This window comes from Ammospiza nelsoni, chromosome 9, assembly GCF_027579445.1.
Source record: "Ammospiza nelsoni isolate bAmmNel1 chromosome 9, bAmmNel1.pri, whole genome shotgun sequence".
Lineage (NCBI taxonomy): Eukaryota > Metazoa > Chordata > Aves > Passeriformes > Passerellidae > Ammospiza > Ammospiza nelsoni.
Window position 1 is genome coordinate 19,530,112 of NC_080641.1, and position 23,152 is coordinate 19,553,263.

The 23,152-nt window shown below is 39.5% G+C and overlaps 1 protein-coding gene across 1 annotated transcript; it reads right to left on the reverse strand.

Annotated features, from left to right (window-relative positions):
- Positions 1–104: 104 nt before the first annotated feature.
- On the reverse strand, positions 105–23,152 carry TECR (trans-2,3-enoyl-CoA reductase). Its single transcript, XM_059478170.1, has 13 exons — positions 23,049–23,152; positions 13,685–13,735; positions 13,125–13,176; positions 12,753–12,797; positions 11,362–11,465; positions 9,189–9,304; positions 8,973–9,078; positions 4,772–4,844; positions 4,637–4,680; positions 3,202–3,259; positions 2,600–2,688; positions 1,559–1,604; positions 105–1,459 (listed from the first exon to the last, which is right to left on the reverse strand). Exons 1-13 carry the CDS (start codon positions 23,073–23,075, stop codon positions 1,332–1,334), a joined length of 939 nt encoding a protein of 312 aa, XP_059334153.1. The 5' UTR covers positions 23,076–23,152; the 3' UTR covers positions 105–1,331.

Here is a 23,152-nt window from a genome sequence, read left to right on the forward strand (position 1 = left end):
TCATATCTAATAATTTCTAAGAAATCTTCTCTGTGTTATACAGAATTAAAATCGTGGTTTTTTGCTTTGAAAGATATTTTTCTTCAATTGATGTAGATTTTTTTTATAAGGACACTCTTGCTTTTTACTATACAAAATATTATGAAACTTCAGCAACCAGCTGTAGCCTTCTCTTTTTGCCATAATTATTTCCACTGGTTTTAAAATAGATTTTATTGCATATTTCACCCTTACAAATAGTTGCAAAAATCTTTCTATACATCTATTATAGATAAATAAATTAATTATGAAAAAAAACAGTATCTATGCATTCTCTTCATATTCTCAAATAGCTTCTTTAAAATGTCATTCAGATAGATTTCAATAGCCTTTTTAAACTAGATTTACAGAAACCCCAACTAAGTCCCACAGAACATCCTGTGACAAAGTAAACACAGGAAGTCCAAAATGAAGTTGATTTTTCTCCCTGGCTCCAAAAATAGGAGGAGCGTTCCAAGGACTAGCAGTCACTTCATGTATTTACAAAGTGTATTAAAAACTACTGAGAGAAGACTGATGTAAAATGCTAGGTAAAAGGTCAATTAAGGAGATGTTATATCAAAACAGGCCAGATATCAAAGATATGGCATAGGTTAGATTGCTTCTGAATCTTATTTACTAGTATGCAACTACTAATGAAGAAGACCAAAAACAAACAAAAAACCCCAGCACAGGATATTACATTCATAAATACTATGAACATTTCTTATTTAAGATTCTTTTGGCAAATTAGGTGTTAGACCCAAATCAGGTTTTTGAGATATGGCCTATTTCTTTATTCCAGGAAGCCTTAATATTCTTTGGTAATGTTATCTGTTACAAAGCACCTGCCTCCAGGCAGCACACACTCTTCAAGTCAAAGAAGGCAGATCATGCCACTGTCCTGAGGCCAGCTGGCCCTGCTGGCTGAACTGAGCTCTGTAGTTAACTGGTGTGTCCTCCTTCCAGAGTGCTTCTGTCTTGCAGAATCCCACTGCTAAATTTGAGCTGCTCTTCAGCAGAGACTTCTCAGGATCTCTGATCCATCAATCTAAACAGACTTGTACAGGTTACAGTGAGCTGCAGGGACTTTTTCTTTGCAACTGTGCAATGAAGCCTTATCTTTTAAGGTGCTTCTGAGTTGAGAATTCTTGAAAGTAAGGAAGTGTAGCTTTCAAGTGCATACAATTTCCCTTAGCAGTGGAGATTCAACATGCACCAAAATCCTTTTAATTAATTCATTTATTTGGCAGGATATTTATGAGGTTTTCTTCTTGAAGTTCTGTGCAATATTCAAATTGAGCCTTCTTTTCTTACAACAAAAAGGGAATAATTGGCATTCTATGACTTGGATAATCCTTGAATTCTCTTAAGTAGGTGCAGTGTTTATCCTTTGCCCAGACTGTCATCTGAATGAAGCAAAGCAAGGTGAACAGTCCCACTGGAAGGAAGGGAAAAAAATATTTATTTCATTATCAGATTAAAAACGTGCTCTTGCTGCTGACATCACTTCAGGTTGAAGTACCAAAACATTACTCACCTGGAACACACTGAGTCATGATAGTGAAACTGATCCAGGTCCCCACCTGTTTTGGCCAAGGAAATTGAAAATATTTCTGGTGACAGCATTTGCATTTATGTCTCTATTGATCAAAATAACCTTGTCCTAGTATAAGTAAATAAAAAAATCAAGGTCAGCCAGATCAATTTCTATTGTTAATGACCTTTAGTTAAAAAGGTGAACAGTGCCTTATTATCACAAAAAAAACCTTCACATATGCTTCCACAGCTATTACAATGACAAACTTTAAAGCATTAAAACAGTGTCCTTCCTGTTTCTCTGCCTAATTTGTATTCATCAGACCTGCATCGCTCTTAGCAATGGCAACTTTCTATAGTCCAAGGCCCAATGCTGTTCTCAATAACATCTGTTGATCTCCACTGAACTTCAAACCTGACACTGTCCTTCTGTGCAAGAATGAATGTTACACTGAGTTGCACTGACTTTATCTGCTTCTGAACTCAGTCAGGAGTTAGCTCCTTATTAAGGAATATGAAATGATAAACTGATTCAAGTTTCTAAAGCAGTCACCACCAACACAAGTGATTGCATAACTTAAAATGGGGAAGACGACTTTGGCTCATTTTCTCTATCACAGTATCTTATATTTGTCTGACCACTATCTTCCTGCCTGCAGTGATATTTCTAGGCTCTTACATTATAAATCCACCAGACACCTCCATCTCTCATTGCAACACATGTTCAGTGACAATCTCCCTGTTCCTGGCTGCAGAATTTGTCCTGCTTTACAGTGCATGTCTTGTCTAGCAGCCCCCTAGAAGCACTGACCCAGGGTCAGGGCTGTCTGTGTAAGGTTAGTCACATCAGTACTGACCCAAGGGAGGGGAGGAAGAGCAGACAAATTCTTGTCCACAACCTGATTTCATGGGGTTTAGGGAAGGAGGGGAAATGTACTGAGCTGAACGGTTTCAGAGGTTTCTTCCATGTAAAACATTCTAAAAGAAACAAAAATGTTTTCAGCGAAACTAAAATCTGAACATCTTGTTTGAGAATACATACCTCGTATGTATAGTTTGGGCAAGATACAAAGAAAAACAGCCATGTGAAAGGATTCTTTGTTGGATATGGGATCTTACAGGTTTTGGATCCTATAGATTAGAAAACAAATCACAAAATATTCATATTCCTAAATATATTGTTTTCTGTAAAGACAACCCAGCTCTGCCTACTTCTGTGTCTCATGACTGTCAGAGGGACAAACAGGATGTGGGAAGAGAGGATGTCCTCTGGACTCGCAAGAGGAGTGGGGAGTGGAATACCTGTGAGGGAACTTTGCCTTGCTCACCAAAGCATGGTTTGTAGCAGCATTGTTTCATTTTGCACTGGCAGTATAACCAATGTAACTGCTCCCAACACAACCCAGCCCAAACAGTGAAGATTGTAGTAAGTTAAGAAATGCTGTTCAACAGTCTGATGTCAGAGTCCTTGCACTGTCTGATTTCCCTTAGAATCCAATCTTTACAGTGCTGGGAAACCTGTGCTCCCACAGCAGTCAGCTGACAGCATCAACACCCCCCAGCATTAGGTCTTTCCTGAAGCAGAGCAACTGAAGGAAGTACTGAATGGCTGCACAAAACTGAAAATGATGACGCAGTTTTTACCATTTCTCCGGAGGTCACTGAGTGCAACGTGAATGGAAAAATTTCCAGCTTCACACAGCTGCAAGAAAAAGTATGACAGAGTTAAAAATGTTCTTCCCTTCTATTTGTTTTTCTTCCTTTTATTCCTGTTATTTCCTGGGGTTCTTTAAAATATTTAAGAAAAGGAAAATAATCTATTATTAGCACAATAAATATCCTTAACTAAGACTACTGACAGAAGGATGAAACATCTCAATTCAAATATGAGTCCATATTATATTCTGTTATATCTTTATGATATTTTTAAGAAACTGTGGACTCCATGTCCAAAGTATCAAGTTTATTACTTACATAATCCCCTTGAAATCTAAATAAAGCACAGGGGATAGAAGTGAACTTGGGGGATACTTGCTTTATTTTTTTGATTATTCTTATGCCTTTAAAAACATCAAAAAACTTATTTGCATAGTCTTGGTTTCTCAAAAATTATTCAAATTCCAAGAAGGATACAGTTTGGTCTCTAAGTAAGTTTTCTTCTCTAGAGTATAATTGATATGAGTCATGAAATATAACTGACCCAGCTTCCTTCACTAGATTTAAAGCATGCTGCCCCAATCAATTATGAAGAGAGTGTATTGAAATGACCCATTTATATGATTATGGACACTTTCCAGTGTCTGCAATGCATAACTATTAGCAAATGACTAGTGGTCAGAGCTCCTGAGTTTATTACCAGCTCTGTGCTTTCTGTTATGGAGTTTCTCAATAAAATGTGAATAGATTATGACCTCACAGAATTTTCATCTTGGGAAGCTGCTTTGGGATCCTGTAGTCACTGATGATTAATTTGTCAAAGCAAGTGAGTAGCTGATGTTCTGAACAAGTTACACATACATAGGAAAAGCCTTTGTATGGAGGTACATCTTATTGGCTACACTGACTTAGCTTCTGCATGTATGAAGTGTTCCTAGGAATTGTGAGAATGAACAGTGACTGAAGAATTTTGAATCATAAAGAAAGCTATAAACAGGTTTTGAAGCTCAGCAAAATGAAATTTTATCAGTGGAAATTATCAGCAACATACTCTCTTAGTTCTCTGGCCAGTTCTCTGAGATTTATGATCTGTTGTGATTTTTAATGCTCAATAAACAGTTCACAAAACAAACTCACTGGCTTTTAAACACAAGGTCACAAAATTTAAAAGATTATGAGAGATCATCCCAACAGATCAATATCCTATTCTTGGAATGGACATTGAATCAAAATATTCCTTTGTACAAAATCATATTAAAAACCAACAGATTTGTCTGTTTTGCATGCAAGTGGTTAGCTTTAGCAGCATGTCCCAAATGTCCTAGTCCTAAGTATCTGTTTATCCTATTCAGTCCTCCACTTATATGACAAAAGAATCAAGGCAAGATATTTTAGCATTTTATAGAAAAAGCAAGAAACCTACCAGAAACATGATCACAGCAAAATTTATCTGTTTTTTCCCATAAGCTATTAAAAAAAGAGTTTGCATGTCATTAGTACTAGTGCAGGAAGTACATACATAAATACTTAAATCATTGAGGGCTGTTTTGCTACTTACAAGGAGGAGTGTAAAGAGGATGATTGATGTAATATGCAAGCCAAGCTGCAAATCCCCAGTAATATAAGCAGTTCTGAAAAATAAGCAATTTTTCTTTGTTTTAGTACAGTCTTTTAGGCCACTATTTGCTGCAAGACTATTGATAATAATGGATCAGGACAATCCTTCAACTTGCTAATAATACAACAAGAAATGGCAGTACTAAGTGTGGTAGGTGGGAGCAGGTAACAGGAAATAAGAAAGGAAATGGTACTAATAGAGTTTAGATTTCCTCTAAAATATCTTGGAGCTCTTAAATTTATAAACAGTTTTAGAAAGTATGATCATATGACTGAAAACAAAATTATCTTGTCTGGCAAGCCATTGGGCAAAGTTGAAGAGCATACAGACTGCATGTTAAAGAGAAACTTGTTTTGCTGACCCCTGAGACTTTAAGACCAGATTTGGGCACTGTCCTCTCTGCTGTACTTACTATTTTGCACTGCCGAATCTCCTGTACCCTTTTCCTTCACCCCATCAGTTTCTTTCCTATGCTTTAACTTTTCCTGCCTGATGCTTTCCTCTACACTTTCACTGTGATTTCTCTAGTTAGTCCCTTTTGCTGCTGTCCTTTTGTTTCTGCCGTGCAGTTTCCACTCTCGAAACTGATAATGAGCTGTCACTAATGGCTGTACTGCCACATTCCTCACCAATCTCAGTGCTTGTTCATAGGCTTCATCCTTGAAAAAATTACTTACAATGACAACCTTTACCTCTTATTTGGCCTCCTTGGCCCTGCCTCCTTTGGGGTTTTTTCTGACAGTCATTGCTGCTTTGGTGTCTTGGTGACATGCTATTTTCTCCCTCCTTATTTTTGTAGGTGGGAGGGAGGCCTTTTCTTGGGCCCTTCCTCTTCTTTGCTCTGTGCTCTGACCTCTAGGTGCCATTCTCTTGCAGACAGACTTCAACCCTCAACAATTCAAACATTTGCCTCTCATCAGTTTAGTCTTCTTTTACCCAACCTAGCGCCTCAGTTTTTGATGTATTTGGGTATGTTTGTTTATCACCTGGACTTCAGCAAGACCACAACTGAGCTCTTTATCTTTCTTTTCTTTGCCTTATCTTTCCTTGCATCCTATTTTCAATTTTAAGCAAAACTCTGATCCTCTTAGTCTTCCTGGTCTTCTTTCATTTTCTTGGCCTTCCAAATAGGTTCTTATACCTTAGACATTCCTAGGTGTTTCTGCTTTCTCCTTCACCACTTCCTTTCCTGCTCATGCAGGTAAAAATCCCACCCAAGGCTCTCCCGCCTGGTTTAACTTTTTTTGTTTTGCTTTGAATTTTGCAGTCTTTTCCCTCTGTATATACCAGAACTGCATTTCTAGCAATAATACCCTGGAAAAGTGATTACCTCAGCGTCTCCAACCTGCACTAGCTGACTGCAGTGTCTGATGGTGCATTTTTCTGAAAATGCTGGTGCCCCCTCATCTGCTGCAAGCAGCTGTATCAAACATTCAGTTGCATTTCCATTTTTTTCTCAGAGTTAACTGAACCACTGCAGTGTCCAGAGACCTCAGACAAAATGGATACCCTTTTGGGTGTGATGTAATACAAGCACTTAGTATGTCCTTGTAATGAGATTGTGTAAGAGATAACTGATGTAAAAGAGCAAATTATTAACAAGTAATTACAAATCAGGTGGGATGAATGAGCAGAAAAAATAGCTTCCCTGTGATGACTTCCTTTGCCCCCAGGAAATGCAGCAGAACCAAGAGAATGATTCCAGTGAGGAACAGTATAGGTAGTGTCTTATCCATAAACTACTGTTTCCTCCCTAAAATTAGCTTCTTCAACAGACACAAATTACTGACTGCTGTACAAACTTAGATGGAAACAGTTTCTTGTAATCTAGGAATGGTATCTTCAAGAAAACCTTCTCCTAGCTTCAAGGCTCGGCACAGGATGGAACATATGGCAATGGATTTCAGTGAAGTAGAATTAAAAAAATGAATTATCATGGCTCAGTCCCCAAAATTACATGTTCTAATTGAACTGAACAAGTGCTAATCACCCAAAGAACATGATTTGCTGCAAGACTATTCCTTGGTTATAAGAAAAGAAACTTCAAGATGAGTGGGGTCTACCACTGCTAAGGACCTTTACAGTAATACTGGTAAATGTCCAGCTGCCATTGAATCCATATTTCTCATACAAACGCCTCCAGTGAGGTTCAAATAGGAACATGCAGACTTCATAAACCCACTTGGAGAAAAGAAAGAGTTTCTGTGAATCCTGAATAATAAAGCTTTACAACAGTCTCTTATAAAATGCTGCAGGTCAAGTTCAGATATTGCAGGGATCCCAGAAATAAATTATTCCTAAGTTTCCAAACTTACAGTTAGGACTTTCATCTTCTCCACTGCAACAGACAATCCATAGTTCTTAATATCCTGCCTATGTTTACTCATGACCAGCATGTACCCTTCTGTTTGTCTTCTTATATTGTCTAAATAAATACTATTTAAATACTTTAAATAATATTTATTTAGATCTAATGTTCTCTTTCCTCCAGATGTTTTTCTACAAAGTGATGATATCCCTTCCTTTTACTCACAAAAATGTTCATGGGTAAAGAAAGACCATATAAGACCAATCATGAGGCTAATCTTGGAGGAATTCTTCTGGTACTTCCCTATTATTAAAGGTCAGACTGATCCTTTTTTGGCACAGCCATAATTATCTTTCTTTCAATTAGTTCTTTATCACCACACAATTTTTGTATTAATGCCTATTTTATTCACCCTAAGGAGTTGTTTACTAGGTCCAGATAAATCAGGTATTCTACCTTTCCAATGCCTAGAAAAATCATGTCTTAGAAAAAATTATACTATGTTAGTATGCTCTGCTTTTGGTGAGGTTGCTGCACTGTAGGGAGTAATTTATTCCTAGTTCCATTTGGGAAAAAGGGATGAAAATCCCATCTCATCAATTCCCATCTCAGATTTCTGCTTATTGAGGCTGAAGTATCTCCTGTACCCCATAGCATTCCACAGCACTTAGGAGAGAAGCTATCTATATCTGCTGTGTATGTGATCAAACCCTGAAAGTAAGAAGCCTTGTCTACCACTTCTATGTGATGGAAAAATGGGAAAAAAAGATGTGATGTTTTTCACACTGGCAGAATTTTGGAGTAACACCACCAAGGCCAATGAAATTATAAAAGCAAATGAAACCCAAGCACTGCTAAACAGCTACTGTTGTGTCAAGAACAAGAGATCTGCAAGATCTGTTGTGTCAAGAATGAGATCTGTGAACCTTTTAACAACTCATGCTGCAGGAAGCCAAATAAATTTGGAGGGAGGATTCTTTTGGAGGGTCACTGCCCCACTACAGACCCTCCTTTCCTGAAAGCTATCACCCGAAGGACCAGGGCCACTGGACAGCTGTAAGGAGTTGGCCACAAGGTAGAGCTTCAGCTGCTACAAGGATCACTGCCATAGTGCAAATTGCAAGGAACTGCCTAAATCCCAAATGCTTTTCCAGTTGATAATCTCTTGTCTTCCTTAGAGTAAATTGTACTTTTGATTACTGGTGTGTTCTCTTTTACAAACATTTATGAAATAATTATGCATAACCATGCAGTCACTGTACTTCTCAGACACCCAGGGAACAGACTCTGCACCCCAAGAGCTGCCCTGTGCCCCAGCAGCACTGGTGACATCAGGGAATGCTCCTGTGGAGAAGAAAATGCAGAACAACTGAACTGCTTTGCTCTGGATCCAAGGTAAATTAACAGTTCCTTAACAACAAAGAGAATTTTAGGGGCAAAGCAGATATAAAATGACTGTTACAAAAATAGATTTTTTTTAAAAGAAAGCAGCTCTCTACCATTGTGCCTGCCTGTACTACCTTTAAAGCTAACTTGTTACTAAAACATTCACACCCAAGGATCTCACTGAGTGAAAAGGAAGGGTATACTGAAGGTTTAAAATTTTAAAAAGTAATGAGACTTCTATAATATTAGTAACAGTATGACAGCATATGGGTTATATGATAGTGACATGAGGAAATCTTCTGAAAGAAGTTGGGGAAGCTTTATGGGTGAGATATGCTGTTCATTGCTACAAAAGCTACACAAAATGTCTCTGGTGCAGAGGCAGAGCATAGGCTGGCTAGGCTGGATTTATAAGGGCAGCTGTGGATAGACTCTGGCACAATTTACCTTCACAATATTCCTCAGTGGCATAGTCCCACGGGAGAATCGATGAACAAATACTGTTTCAATCAACCTTTTGATGTAGTGGAAAGAATGGCAGATACATGCCAAGCTAGAAACAGCAAGACAAAAGCATTTAAGAGTGCTTAAAAAAGCCATGTGTGGCAAGACATTTGGAATAAGACTACAAGAAATACTGCTCAAGCCTGCAAACAGACTTACTTAACTACTGGGTGTGGACTTGATGTAAACCTCTCATCCAGTCCATAGACAAAATTCATGCGGAAATAAAACACAAAATAGATGAACAATGGACCTGTATATTCTATCAAAAATACCTGCAAAAAGAGAGAAAATCATTAGACAGCTGAATTAGATGATGGTTTTGCTTTGGTCTCTTTGTGACAATTAATGCAGTGGGATAAACACCTCCACACGTCCAGGATGGCATTAAGAGAGGCAGGGAGGTAGTAGAAGGTTTGGCTATGAAACTGGTAGCCATGCACTTAAATATTTTGCAATTATTTGCCTCAGTTGCATTCAAACAGCCATTGCCAGTGCAGCAGACACAGTATGGGTATGAAAATATAACAATGGCAGCCCAGAGATCATGACAAATATGCATGCATGTTACATTTATGCAGCTCTCACCCTTCTCTTGCACTCAAAAGCTGTTGTTTTATTTTGGTTTAAAATGAAATTTGGTGAAGAATTTGTCTTGAGAAATAGGAGTTCTGCTTCTACTGCATGAATTTTGTTTAAACTCGAAACACAGCTTGTAAGTATTCACAGTGACCCCATCTGTGTGAACAGTTAGCACAGCAGTTGTCCTGGGAAACAATGATTTCATTCTATGTTCAAACAAGCTTTAATTGGAATACTAGAAGGAAAATAAAAAGAAAGGGGAAAAAAAGAGAGGAAACCAGAGAAGCTATTTCTCTAACTTGAATTCATTCAGATAGTGTGTATTTCTTAGGAATATCACTTTAAATTGAAGTTAACTTTGGACCAAATATTAACAGCTGAATTTTCCACCTATCTATAAGTGAGGAAAGTAGGTCCATACCTCACATACAGAGAAAGAAGGGAAATTGATTGTACTTCCGTCACAAGCAAACAAACAAAAACCCAACAACTAAAGAAAGCAAACAAAAAAGAAAACCAAACAATCCCAGTTCTCTAATGTGTTTAGAGTTGTTTTGATACTCAGAAAAGTTGAGTTACTGACTTCTGTTATGATCAGCATTTTCTCTGGTGAAGATCAGGTTTGCTTGTAGATGAGAGGCTCATCTTTTTGATTTGATAATACTAAACTATTTGTTAGTTTATATTTGAATGAAGTAGCTTGAAGGGCAGGGAGAGCAAAAGATTACGAAATGGTAGAAGCCTGGGGTGACTCTGCCCTGTGATATTTTGGTGGATATTAATGCATGTGTGTCTTGAAGTCTACACTGCCATTAGAAGCCTTTGTCTGTCTTCCTGGGTTTTGAATTGAGTAATAGCTGCTTGATTTATCAGCATTGCATCCAAAGTAAAGATGTGAAGACTCAGTCTTGCAAAACATATTTGACTTTTTAAATTTTACCTCCTATTAACATTGTCTTTGCTATTTGTAATCAACACAGGGTTTTATTAAAATCTCATAGCTAATAAATGGTAAATATGTCTTTAAATTATGAGGTACTTTTCCCTTGACATCGTGCTGTTTATCGGAACTAGTGTAATACTGTGCAGCAAGGACCTTCTAGAGAGTTAGAAGGGTCATTGGTCACCTCACTGCATAAACAGCAGTGCTGTGTTGCCTGCCAAGTGAGTTATGATAAAATTTGCATTTGAGCTAAGACAGTAAATATGCAAGGTCTTTGTGGATTGCTGCTAATATTGCAGAAATTATCAGCTGTCATTGGCCTGTCACTGGCATCCTGGGACACAGTCACATGCAGACAGCAACTAATCTTAATTTTATGCATTTTCTTGCTGAAGTCACTTCAGGTACTGACATGTGAAGCTGCTCCCATGCCTCTTTGTAGGACAAACTCAATGGAGTATAATCCTAATTTTGTCAGGAGTTACACAGGTCCGGTGGAGCAGATTGCCAAAGGCATTTGCATACCTAGTTCACAATGATTTTGCAGTAGACATCCATTTGAAAATCTGCAGAGCCAACCTACCCTGCAGCAGGTTTTCCACTGCTGCTCTCCCAGAGAACTGAATAGGCATTCAATCTGTTACTGCTTTCCCTGATTAAATGAACTGAAGCAATGAGGATTCATTGCCTGCATCCACTATCAGAACAGACATCATGCAGAAATATTGGAGAGAAACAAAAAGTGATGTAAGGATTAACTGTGGAAAACTAGCCATTGAAATGGCTCAGACTTGAAGCAGAGCTCACCGTAGTCCATCCTATCTGTGGCCCTAAATCTTTAAAGTATAAGGTAGCAGTTGTGCCAACAGGGAGGTGCTGCAGGATTTCTTCATCCCTCAGAGCCTTTCCTTCTGAGAAGGAAAGAAGTAATTACATCTTAGTGACATTCAAGTCCACTTTGGAAGCATACTAGCTTTATATGGTGCTTTATCTATGAGACACCTTGATGTGATGTGGGTTTATTGGAGTCTCATTAAACAGACCAAGAATATTTACACTTAATTTTTATTTATCCCTGTAATCACATATAAGCCTGGGTCCTCTATTCACACCAAAACAGTTAAAAGAATTCCCAATCCTATGTGCCTATCTAGTTTAGTAGACTTTCTTCATCACTGCCAACAGCAGGATTTGTTGATGGGGCGATGCCCTTTATGACAGTTCCCTGACCTCCTAGTCAGCTGCACCTCTCTCTCTCTTCTGCTTTTCTCATTGCTCATCATCAGACAAACAGAAGATAGGAAAAGCTGTGTTTGGAAAACTCTCCTATAGAAATTTTCACTGCCTTTCTTTTCCCAAACAATCAGCTATGAGGTGATTCCACTGCACTTGAGCTTTTAATGCCTAGATTTGGAGGAACCTCCAAAGGCCAGCATTTTCTCATGTCAAGTCTCACTATGTAAATTCATAGAAGAATCTGACAAGGGAGACCTTCAAAGAAGGAAACAAGATACATCTGTTTTCCATGGACAGATTTTACACAATGAGCAAATCTTCACCAGCATACTTTTAAGGGATTGTTTAAACTTATCCTTAATGAAAGCAAAGGAAGAAAGTGTTACATTTTAGCTAAGATGAATTAACACAGTTTGGCAATTAGACTTTTGTGGACTCAGGCCATGTAAGAGGCTTCTAGTAGCAATATCTACAAGTGTATTAATGAAGTCAGCCAGCTGTCATCAGCTTTGTCAGCAATTGCTATGTCCACAGCAATGTGTTCTGCATTAGTTTCCCTCAAAAGAACTGTAATTCCTGCCTGAGAACAGAGGATTATGTGAATTGATAGCTCAAACTCACAGCCCTTTTTGGTGCTTCAGCTGAGCATCATCATGGAGATCATCTGACTGCAGCTAAGGGCAGTGAATATCTAGATCCTGTGCTGCCTCTCTGGAGAGCAACAGTGCTCAGCAGTTAGAAAGTGCATTGGAACAATGTGCAAACTCCTGATGTAATTACCAAGCACCAGGGTGTAACTATGTTTCCTTCCAAAGAATAATATTTGTTCTGGATTCTCTTCAGCTTTCACAGTGCTAATTATCATAGCTGGAAACAGATTCTTAAGAGCCAACACCCCTAAGTACACTTTTCCTGCCAGGGCCCTGCTCAGTTTAGTTACTGCAGACCTCACAAGTACTTACTTGGATCAAGTTTTATTGACTGCCTTGCTGGGTACCACCGAGGATCTGTAAGACCATACAGAGTTGTGTGATACACAATGTTTAGTTTAGATCACCCACTACTATAATGAACGCAATACAAGATGAGCTTTGTTTAAAGGTTTTTTTAAATATTTATTCAACACTAATATAGGTGATAATTATACAGCAGGAAAAAAAATACAAAGCTGTATCAGGATAGGATAAAATATTTTTACTGAAATCTCGCTGTGATCACATTCATGTGCAGATTATCAGCATTATGTGTGCGTACATTATGTTTCAATTATTTAATTTTTTTCCTATTCATGTACTGGATATTCTGATGTGAGCTGCTGCAGAAGTTATACTCACATAATTTATGGAACATCAATCTGATCTCTCTAATTGTAGCATTTGGTTCCACCTAGGCAACAAAAATATTGTAAATATAAGATGCATGTTTTGAATGACAACTACTAGGTGCAAGAGTATTAGGCCAAATAGAAATGTGACTTAGACAATGTAGCTATTTTGTACAGGTGCCTAGCCTTGGCATGAAGGATTCAAAGAACTGACAGGAAAAAGGCAGGACAATTTTTGACACCTATTTCAGAGGCAGCTTCTCTAGCAGTGATCAAGAGTTACTATTACAGCAGTGACAATTTGATGGTTTCTGAGTACCAAACAACAGGCACCCTCTTAGTAAAGCAACTTAGTAAAGGACAACTGAAGTTGTCCTTTTTGCCCAAAAGCTCCTTCTGGAAAAGGGTTGAAATACACTGTAGTAAGTATGAAGCTTGCATAATCATTGCAAGTGGCCAAGGAAAGGCTACCAGAAGATTAAATACTCTTCATAAACACCATATTTACTTCAGAAAAGTTAATAATTTCTTAAAAAGTCACCTAGTCTTTTAAGCAGATTTTTGTTTTACCTTATCTAGGAAGCATAGCTGTTTCTTTGTCTCCCAATCAAGGATTTCCACCTGAGAGGACACAAAATGATAATTAATCATTATTGGCTAAATAACGTGTAAACTCAGCTGGTTCTCAAATTCACAATTTCCTGTGACTCTCAGAGTGGGACACCGTTTTTCTCTGATCTATGAATTGAGTTCAAAACCTTCTTGATGTTCTCAAGAGACAGTTTCAATCACCAGTTTCCAGAAGCACTCAACTTGGAAAAAAAAAAAGCCAAATGAATTGTCTTCTTGGATATATTCAGTAGCAGAAGTAGCTAGGTGTTTGATCAAAAAAGGTGATCTTGGGTATTTTCTTATGCTAGAACAAGTGGAAGAAGTAAGGGGTAGAGAAGTTTCACAGGAATCACTAAGGAACAGTACTTTTATGATTCATAAAATTATAAAGAGCTTGAGAAAAAAATTAAATGTATATAGATGCATATAAGCAAATATTCTGAGTACATAAAGCTTGAAAATTATTGTGTATTATTTCAAAAATATTTTAATTGTCAGGAGAGTGGAAAATATTGGTGGACATAATGAACAAATGCAGCTAAATACCTGGGCTTCACAAACACTTAAAAATTTGTTAGAGGAATAGTCAGTGTCACTCTTGCCTCTTCAATCATTTGTTTTATAATTACATAATAGCATTTCATATTCCAAGCAGAGGTTTAGCTACAGCTCTGAAAAGAGCAGTTTATTTCCATGATCAAATGGCAGTTTGGCAAAATGTTATGATTTGATCAACAGCCAAGCAGAAAAGTCCCCAGACATTTCAAAGCCCAGTTGCAGCAACTCCCTAAACCTCATTGCAGTTGTTGGGGTTTTTATATAAACATCTAGAATTAATTATGTTTGGTATTAACTGGCCAAGAGAATGGATTAATATTAGACTTTAAATATGATTCCTCACTAAAAATAGGAGTCACAATCCAGTATCTTTCTCAGAAGGTTGCTTTGAAGAGATCACTTGGTTGGAGTATCTTATTTCCTTGTTTCACTTGTCCCAAAGGGTTCTCTTCTGCCACAGCAATGGAGCACTTGAGCTCCAGTCCCACCTAGCAAATCTGATCTCCACAAGGAACAGTAATGCCATGGTGGTTTCTGCCTGTGCATTGTAAGCTCTGACTGGGACACTGAGAGAGATAAGTGCTGTTCCTCCTTTGTGATACCTAACAAGTATCTGATGGATTGTTGGGATATGTTTTCCCTTGATTTTTTTATATTTAAAATAACACATATTTACAGTTTTAATATCTGTTGGTGTGAAATCTCCATGGGAAAGCAAATGAAATGGATTCCTTTCCCAGAAGACTATTCTTGAAATACATTATTCTGACACTTGCAGTCCACAGAACAAGTACAGGGCAGAGAGGGAGCTGTACACCACTTTTTTTCCCTTCTGATGCCAAGTTGCTACAAGGACTATTGAAACCTCTGGTGTATCTCAAAGCTCTTTTGTCAATGAATACCCTGCAGACTGCAGCAGTCCCTACACTTTTAGTAGTGTCCTTCTCATTCCATACCCAACCCAAATATATATATATATATATATATATATATATATATATATATATATATTATCAGAATCCCCCAGGCGCAGTTTTAATTTATGGCCTCCGGTGGTTGTATTTGAGAGATATTCTCCAGGTCAATTACAGTGGTTTAAATATCTTTCTACCACTTATGGTATTTTAGCCTGGTTATTATTGCTAGGCACAAGACCAGACTGAAAGTTACAGCGTTTTTCTTTAGCTCTGTGGTTTTCATGGGAGTGGCTGTACAGAAATCTCTGTAGAATCAGTGTGTAAAACAAACAAATAAAGCTTGATTCTACTGTTATTTGGTTCTGTTCCAGCACAATTCTTTCAAATGCCAAACTGTCATACCTGCCTATATTGGTCCATGCAAATAGCTAAAGGAAGCCTATAGAGATGATGGATCCAGACTCTTCTTGGAAGTGCACAGAGATAATGGTGAGAGGGAATGTGTCTGGATAAAATAGGAGAAAATCCAGACACAAGAAATTTTTTCACCATGAGCTAGGCAAAACATGAGAAGTTGCTTAGAGAGGATGTGGAATCTCCATTCTTGGGGACAGTTAAAGCTGGACTGGACAATGCCATTTGCCATTTGATCTGGCTGTATCTGCTTTGAGCAGGAGTTTTCATGATTTCCACAAGGCTCCTGCAACCTAAACTGCTCAATGTTTCTTTTTTTTTTTTTTTCCCACTTCAAACATTTAATTTACTTTCAATTACTTTCAAGATCTAAGCAAATATCAAACATTCTTTTCCTTTTCAGAAAGATGGATGCCAGAACACAGCTTTAGATTCCACTTCAGTCCACAGCAAATTGTACAGCAACAGAGTGAAAGCAAGGTGACTGTTTCCTCTATCACACCTCTCAGATGTATCAGAACATCCCCCAGTGTAGGTGTTCCCTGCAGAAGGAACAGAAAAGCCTGATCCAAAGCGAGAAACGTAGTTCCTGAACATCCTGGCCAATCCCATGAAGCACCCTAGCACTGAACACAATGTTTCCAGCCTTGAGGCACAGCACCAAGGCAGTTAATGCATTGGTTGGCAACAGTTTTCAGACACCCGGCAATCTGTTCTTGGAACACTTACTGATGGGTAGCATCTCTTTTAAACATAAATTGTTTGGCTCAGAGAATTTCAATTTCATTGTGTTTTCAAAGCATTTAGCACAATAGGACATCAACTGTTGGCCTGCATTAGTGCAGTAAGACTTACAGTCCATTTATTTGGTGAATTTTTTAAGATATTTTAAACTACAGCTTCTCTGAGACTACTTAGAGTAGAACTTAATCAATAGGCAGATTTGTGTAAGACCTTAAAAACTCTTTTGTAAGTGACTACAAATATATATCTTTTATTAGAAGACAAATTTCTTCAATTGCATAAGGATTAAAAATCAATAGTGTCATTAGTAAAAGAAAAAATCCTGATTATTAATGTTTAGAACAGGTTGAGGGTAAAGAATAATCAATACACAATATAAGTACAGAAAAGTATATTCAGCTGTTCAATTTTTATTCAGAAAATAAAAAGGTAAAATAAAAGTATTCATCAGAGAAAAACAGCTGAGCAAAGTGTGTAAAAAGAGTTTTTAAGATGTAGTGTCTCTGTAATAGGATTACAAAAATATAGTTCACTTGAATTCCTGCAGTTTAAAGCCATAGCTAAAGTGCTAAAGGATCAACAAATCTTCAAAAATAATGTGACAACTATTACGGCAATACTGACACATTTATCCTGTGCATCTTAGAAGTTTAATTTGAAACCATTTGTAATCAGCAGATTGAGTAAACTTGAGTGAGACTTTATAAGCACTGACATAAGCATATATTGTATTGATTTATTTTGAAATTACTCAGTTAAAAAAAAGTTTATTTCACAGTATAGGACCCAACCAGTCTGAGAAAGAGCAATGAGCAGAATGAATTCTCCCCTAAACTGTCAGAATGCTTACATAAATCAGTTTATTTGAATTTTAAAAACCAATCTAGTGGTTGCCACAGTCCTAACTGTGGCAAACTGAATATTTCTAAACATTTTTCCTATAGAATTATTAATTTTCTCTATCTCCTTTGACTTTTCTGGTAGATTGTGCTGTTCCTGAAGGGAGTAAGCATGCCTCAGTGTGATGTCACATTAGGGTATATCAAGAAGTTTTCTTCAAATCAAGAGTTAAGCCAAAGGGAGATTGCTGTAAGTGTACTTACACTGAAAATTCTATTTGTGCTGCTGCTTTACAACTGACTCTCAGTCTGAAGCTTCTCTTGCACTGAAAGGTACAAATTGCAGCAGAGGATGGGTCTAAGGATCCATCTAGAATTGCTTTCTGAAACAGCCAGCAGCAGGTGACTCAGAAGAAGCAATAAAACAGGGCAAGAATGTAGTGACTGAGGGAAAGGGAAGACACAGGGATTTTGATTCTCCTGCACCAGAAGTGCTGCCTATGTATTTAATAATTTTTCATGGATTTCTTTCTTCAACTAGTTTATGCATTTGCCTTTTAAACCTGTGTAAACAGTCCTGAGGCAGGGAGTCTCACAGCTTAGCCACATGCTATGGGAGAAATTCCCAAACCAGAACCAAGCAAATGTTCACAAAGCAAAATTTCATCATCTTACCTGTGGAGTGCAGAGCCTTATTCTCTAAGCAGTCCAACTAAACAAATCCTTACCTCTGAAGCAATGGCTCATATTTCACAAGATTAGAATCTTATTGCATTATTTCACTGTGTATGAAGACATACAGTGATGCTCATACTCAAAGGGTTTTCTAAAATGAATTTTCACTTTTGTAGAATTTAGATGTCTAACAGGTTCACAAGAGATACTCTAGGTATTTACTCCTCAGCTTCCTATGTTCTACTCTTCTGCAAGCCAGTGTTTGATCTGTGCTGACACTCATACTGCATTTTTATTTCTTCCACCTGTTTCTGATTTGCTAGTTAGACATGCTCTCATCTAAATCCCCAAGGATATTGATCCAGTAAGCATCTTTATCCCAAGGTCAGCACAATGCACAGCATTTAGATTGTTTCTGAATGAAACTAAACTGTCAGCAAAGGAGATGATCTAGTTCTTCATGCTTTACATGTAATAGTTAGACACACTACCAGGAAGTGGGAAAATTGCTTTGGAATGTCTTTTGCCATTCCCCATTTCTCCCACAGGCAGACCACAGGCAGGAGAGGAATTCAGTGAAAAGGGCTGTCTCCTACCAAAGAGAAAGCCTGAATTTCTGTCTCTCTGGGCTCCTTTTATCACTGCTCCCTTCCATTGTAATTCTGTTCAGTATTTCTCTACAGCAGATGCCTTCTGGGATACCACACAGTAAAGAGATAAGAGTTGAAGTAAACTTGGATACTCTGACCAAATTGTCCTATCTAACCTTGGAGCTGGGTGCCTACCCAAACACATTGCAAAACCCAAGTTGCTTTGTGGACCTGGGCCTAGGGATGCTAACAGCTAGATCTACAAATGCTCATCCTTCAGAAAGACATGGATTCATAATTGGCAGAGATAAAATGAGTCAGCATAAGAACAGTCAGGAAGGAAAAGGAAGGTCTATTCACTTGGGGTGGGAGGCTGATTTATTTTTCAAGAAAGGAAAAGTCATTAAGGCCTTTACAGTGAATTCTGGCTCTTGAAAATCTATGAGAACTTTTCAGCTTTTACTACTATGAGATCTTGCAGGACACACAAGATGAAAAGGAACCTCCACCAGTTAATACTGACTCAGTGCATATTTACTTAGGCTGGCTAACACAGAGCTGCATGTTGCCAATTTCCCAGGCATACTGAAAAGTCACATCATTCACTGAGTATCACTGTCACTGTGAAGCACATTGGAGTGCCTCCATCTGAGAACCTGAGCCAGCTTTGACTCAACACTAAGTAGACATCCAGGTTTTCCAACACCACTGCACAGCCTTTTCCTTGTGCAAGAGAATATTCACTGCCTTGGGGCTTTAGTTTATGGTTGTTTTCTACAATGGCAATATGCAGGTAGAAGAGTTACACAAATTCTTTGTGAAATCACAATCATATCTTTGTATAAGCACTGTGTTTGCATTGTCAAACTTCAGTATTTCTAGTTTCATTACTACTCATTGTGCATAATTTGCTGTAGGGATGTCAAAATGTACATACAGTGTATATTTTGACATGGAATTGAAGAAATTGAAGAGGGTTTTTTTCTTTGTTTTTTACCTAGCAGCATCAAGGATGGGTCTGCTGCCTTTTGATAGCGCAGGAAGATTGGAAACCCTGGGAATTTTAAAGAGCTTATACAGACAGGTGAACTTACAAAACTGGTGGTTTGGTTTTTTTCTAAATACACTTCAAAGAAGCCCATTTTTTTCCTAATATAAGACTTATAATTTCAAATGTAGCCTTCAAATTCTGAGTAGCTCCAGGTACTTCCTACCAATGAATGACTTACTATCATCTTCTCCTATACAAAATTAAGTTTCTCTTCCAAGCTTTACAGAGGAAAAAAGACAAATTGCTGTCTTCTAAGTAAAGTAGTACAACCGAATGTTGAAGTGTTGGTAAGTGTGGGAAAAAGTGGTGTTAAAAGAGTAAGGGATAATGTTTGCCCTGTCATCTCATCGCTTTCTATGATAATAATCTTTAGTGTTACTTGTGAAAACAGAGCAGATGTCTTCAAACAGCAGGGAAATTTTCAATTGTCCCTTTAAATGACTGTTCAAATATCTGATCTGTGGCCTTGTCTTTCTGGCAATTCTTGGAAGATACAGCATCTTGAAATGTTCCGCAGTTCTGCTTTTAGCACTTGCTCTCAGTGCTCTTACTTGCTGAGGCTTTAGACAGCATAGCTCTGAGAGGGAGCAGCCTTTGTAACAGGAGCTGTGACATCCCAGCCATGCCAGCCAGACAGCAGTCGCCACCCCCTTACATTCAGAGGGTTTTCATCACAGACAGAAGAGGGAGGGAACTTTAAATGCCAGCAAGGGGGGCCAGTATATTATTGCTTTTAGACTGTACTGCACATGTCAGCTCAATCTATCATCAGGGAGTGAAGATTCCAAAACATTTTTGGGTATTGCTGCTCACAAAAGGCACTTACTATCCAAACTAATTAAGGAAGCAAAAGTACAACTGTGGCTCTTGTGATACTAATTCTCTACAGTATGAATATATTTGTTCAAGGATCTTTCCTCTGGGAAGTCAGAACACCATACTATTTTCTTTACATGAAATGCTTTTGAAGACCTAAACCTGTCAAGTAAAACGAAATAGTACAATTCATTAGTCTAACTTCAGAGCTCCACTGGAGACATTTATATCTGAGCACATCACATAGGCATCCCTCGTAGGGAAAGGAGGAAAAGAGGCACTGTTAGGATAAACAGTATCATAAGCTCTGAAACAAACCTCAAATAGGTCAGAAGAGTTGTTCTCTATGCAACTTAGAGAATTTAAGACTCCTAAAGAATATTAATCTAGATACAAGTCTCTGTGATACATCTCTCAGTCTGGAGTTGAATCTCCTCAAATTATCAGGTGCAGTATTTTCAAGTATATGCATATTTATTTATAGTTGTCCTTGAGAAGCTTCTCTGGACTATTAGTGATTAAAAAATGAGGTGAAAGTAGAAACAAACCAACATCTGAAGTAAAGATGACAGTTTGGTGATTGTGAAGTGATTTGTGATTCTTATTAGGAAGCACCATAGAAGAACAGTAAAGAGTAAATGGTTTATAAATGCTTAGGCAAAAGTACAAATTTATACAGTTCCTCAAAGAGGGAACCCTAAAGTTTATAACAACAGTGGAAATTCTGCCTGGCCTCCCCAGGAACTACTGAGAGAAGTGGGATACTCACCTTCTCTCTTTACATAGCTCAGCTTTGAATGTGTGGTGGGGAAATGCAATTCAGGATTCAAAGTCAATGAATTTGTAACAGAAAACAAATCAGGGAGAACAGTGCAGAAAGCAATAGGGAACTGCATTGCTGGTGCTACTTAGGCAGTCTTTGTCCACATCCTGCCCCTGAGACAGCTCACACACAGGATGAGCTGGGCAAATCTCTTTCCACCCATTATCTGCCATAAAAAGAAAAGGACTAAGACATACAAGGCTGACATGTAAATTTATGAATTATGCTGAGTTTGCTTTAGTATTGCTTAAACACGAGATCTTGATTTAGGATTCCAAAGACCTGGATCTCCTGCTATTGTCCTGCCTAGCAAGACTGAGCAGGTCATTCAACTTTTGTGTGTTTCCCCGTCTGCAAAATCAGGCAACAATAACGATATCCGTGCTTTTGAGGTCTTCTAATAACTAGTGCTCTTCAGGAGTTCAAGTAAGTCTAGGCAGAAGAGCAAACCTGAAGTGACTAAGGGCAATCAGAAGGGTATTACACATGTGCTTGCTCCTGCATTTGGATCTCACAACAGTTTGAGTTCTACCTCACTGTTAGAAGTCCATGAGGCAGTAAAAGCTTGGTTGTTTTTCCTAAAACAATCCTAGGAAGTCAGCACTGCTGAGGAAAAAGCAGGTGCCTAGCTCACACCCAAAATAGCTATAGGCAGTTTATTTTGCTGAATTGTGATGTCTGGATCATTTTTATATCTTTGAAAAGTAAAACCTGAACTTTTAGGTCATGGTGAGTTACTAAAGGGGTAGATGATTTTCAGATTACTTTGGATTCTATTAGTGTTATAACAACAACTGATTTGTAATTTGCACAGGAGGAGGAACATTCCTCCCTGTGCATTTTTTTTTAGGTAAGTCGTGATTGAGAAACCCAAGTATAAGCCTGCAGAAACACATTCAGGATTGCTGTAATTTAGCTTGTACATACCTGTTTTTGTAATACAAGCCGCTCTTTAGATTTTTTGTATTAGCCAGCCTAACTAATTCTAGCAAAGAGTCGGTGTGGCTGTTTATGTAAGTGGATGAGATGTTACCCTTGAAGCTCCCCAGGTGCACGTTACCCTGCGCTTTCTGCGAGCACAAGGAGCTAGCTGACTGTACTAAACTCCGCCCGGCTGTTTTTCATTCCCCACTCAAGACCGAGCGCTCCGTGCTAGCAGAGGGCTCTTGCCCGTACCCGCCGGACACGGGCGCCGTCCTCTCGGCCAGGGCACCAACTGGCCCGCCGGTTCCCTGCCGCCGAGCCGAGCCGGCCCGGAGCGCTGCCGCCCGCGGCCACGCCTGCACCGGGCCGGAAGGCTGCGCGGGACGGCTGCCGGCGAGGGGCACAGCGGCTGGCCACGGGGTTTTCCGACAAGTTGGGGACAGAAGGTGCCGAGAACATTCCTCGCTCTCGCTCTCTCCGTAGGGCTGGGACGCGCTGCCAGAGCCAGCGCAGGCTGCCCGCGGTGCTGCCCTAGGCAGGACCCGCGAGAAGCCCAGAGCCATTGATCCGGCGCCTCCGCGCACCGCCGGGAAGCCCGGGGATTCCCCCCGCCCCGCTCTCCGGGAACACCGGGGACGCGGGGATCGGGAACGACGAGGGGAACGTGCCCGGGGAAGGAGAGGACGGGGCGGGCGGCAGCCGCTTTTGCTGCCTCGCCCCAGTGAAACCCCCGGGGAGCAGCGTGCCCCTCCGGGCCCCTCTGCCCGGCTCCGGCGGCGGTCACTTCCCTCGGCAGAGTCGGGAGCGGCTGGCTCCGACTCCCCGGCGCTTCAATGCAGATGGAGGGGGAAGAGAAAGGAGCCCGCCGGGATCCCGGGCAGCCCCGTCCACCGGCGGCAGGATGCTGCGGGACCTGGCCCGAGCTCGCCTCGCCTCGGCCGCCCCCCGCCCCCGGCGCCGCCCGCACCCACCTCGAAGAAGCCGGCTCTGCCGCCCATTCTGCGGGCACCCGCCGCGCCGCCCCCGCCGCCCGCGGCACCTTCCGCGGGGCCCCGCGCTGCGGCCAATCAGGCGG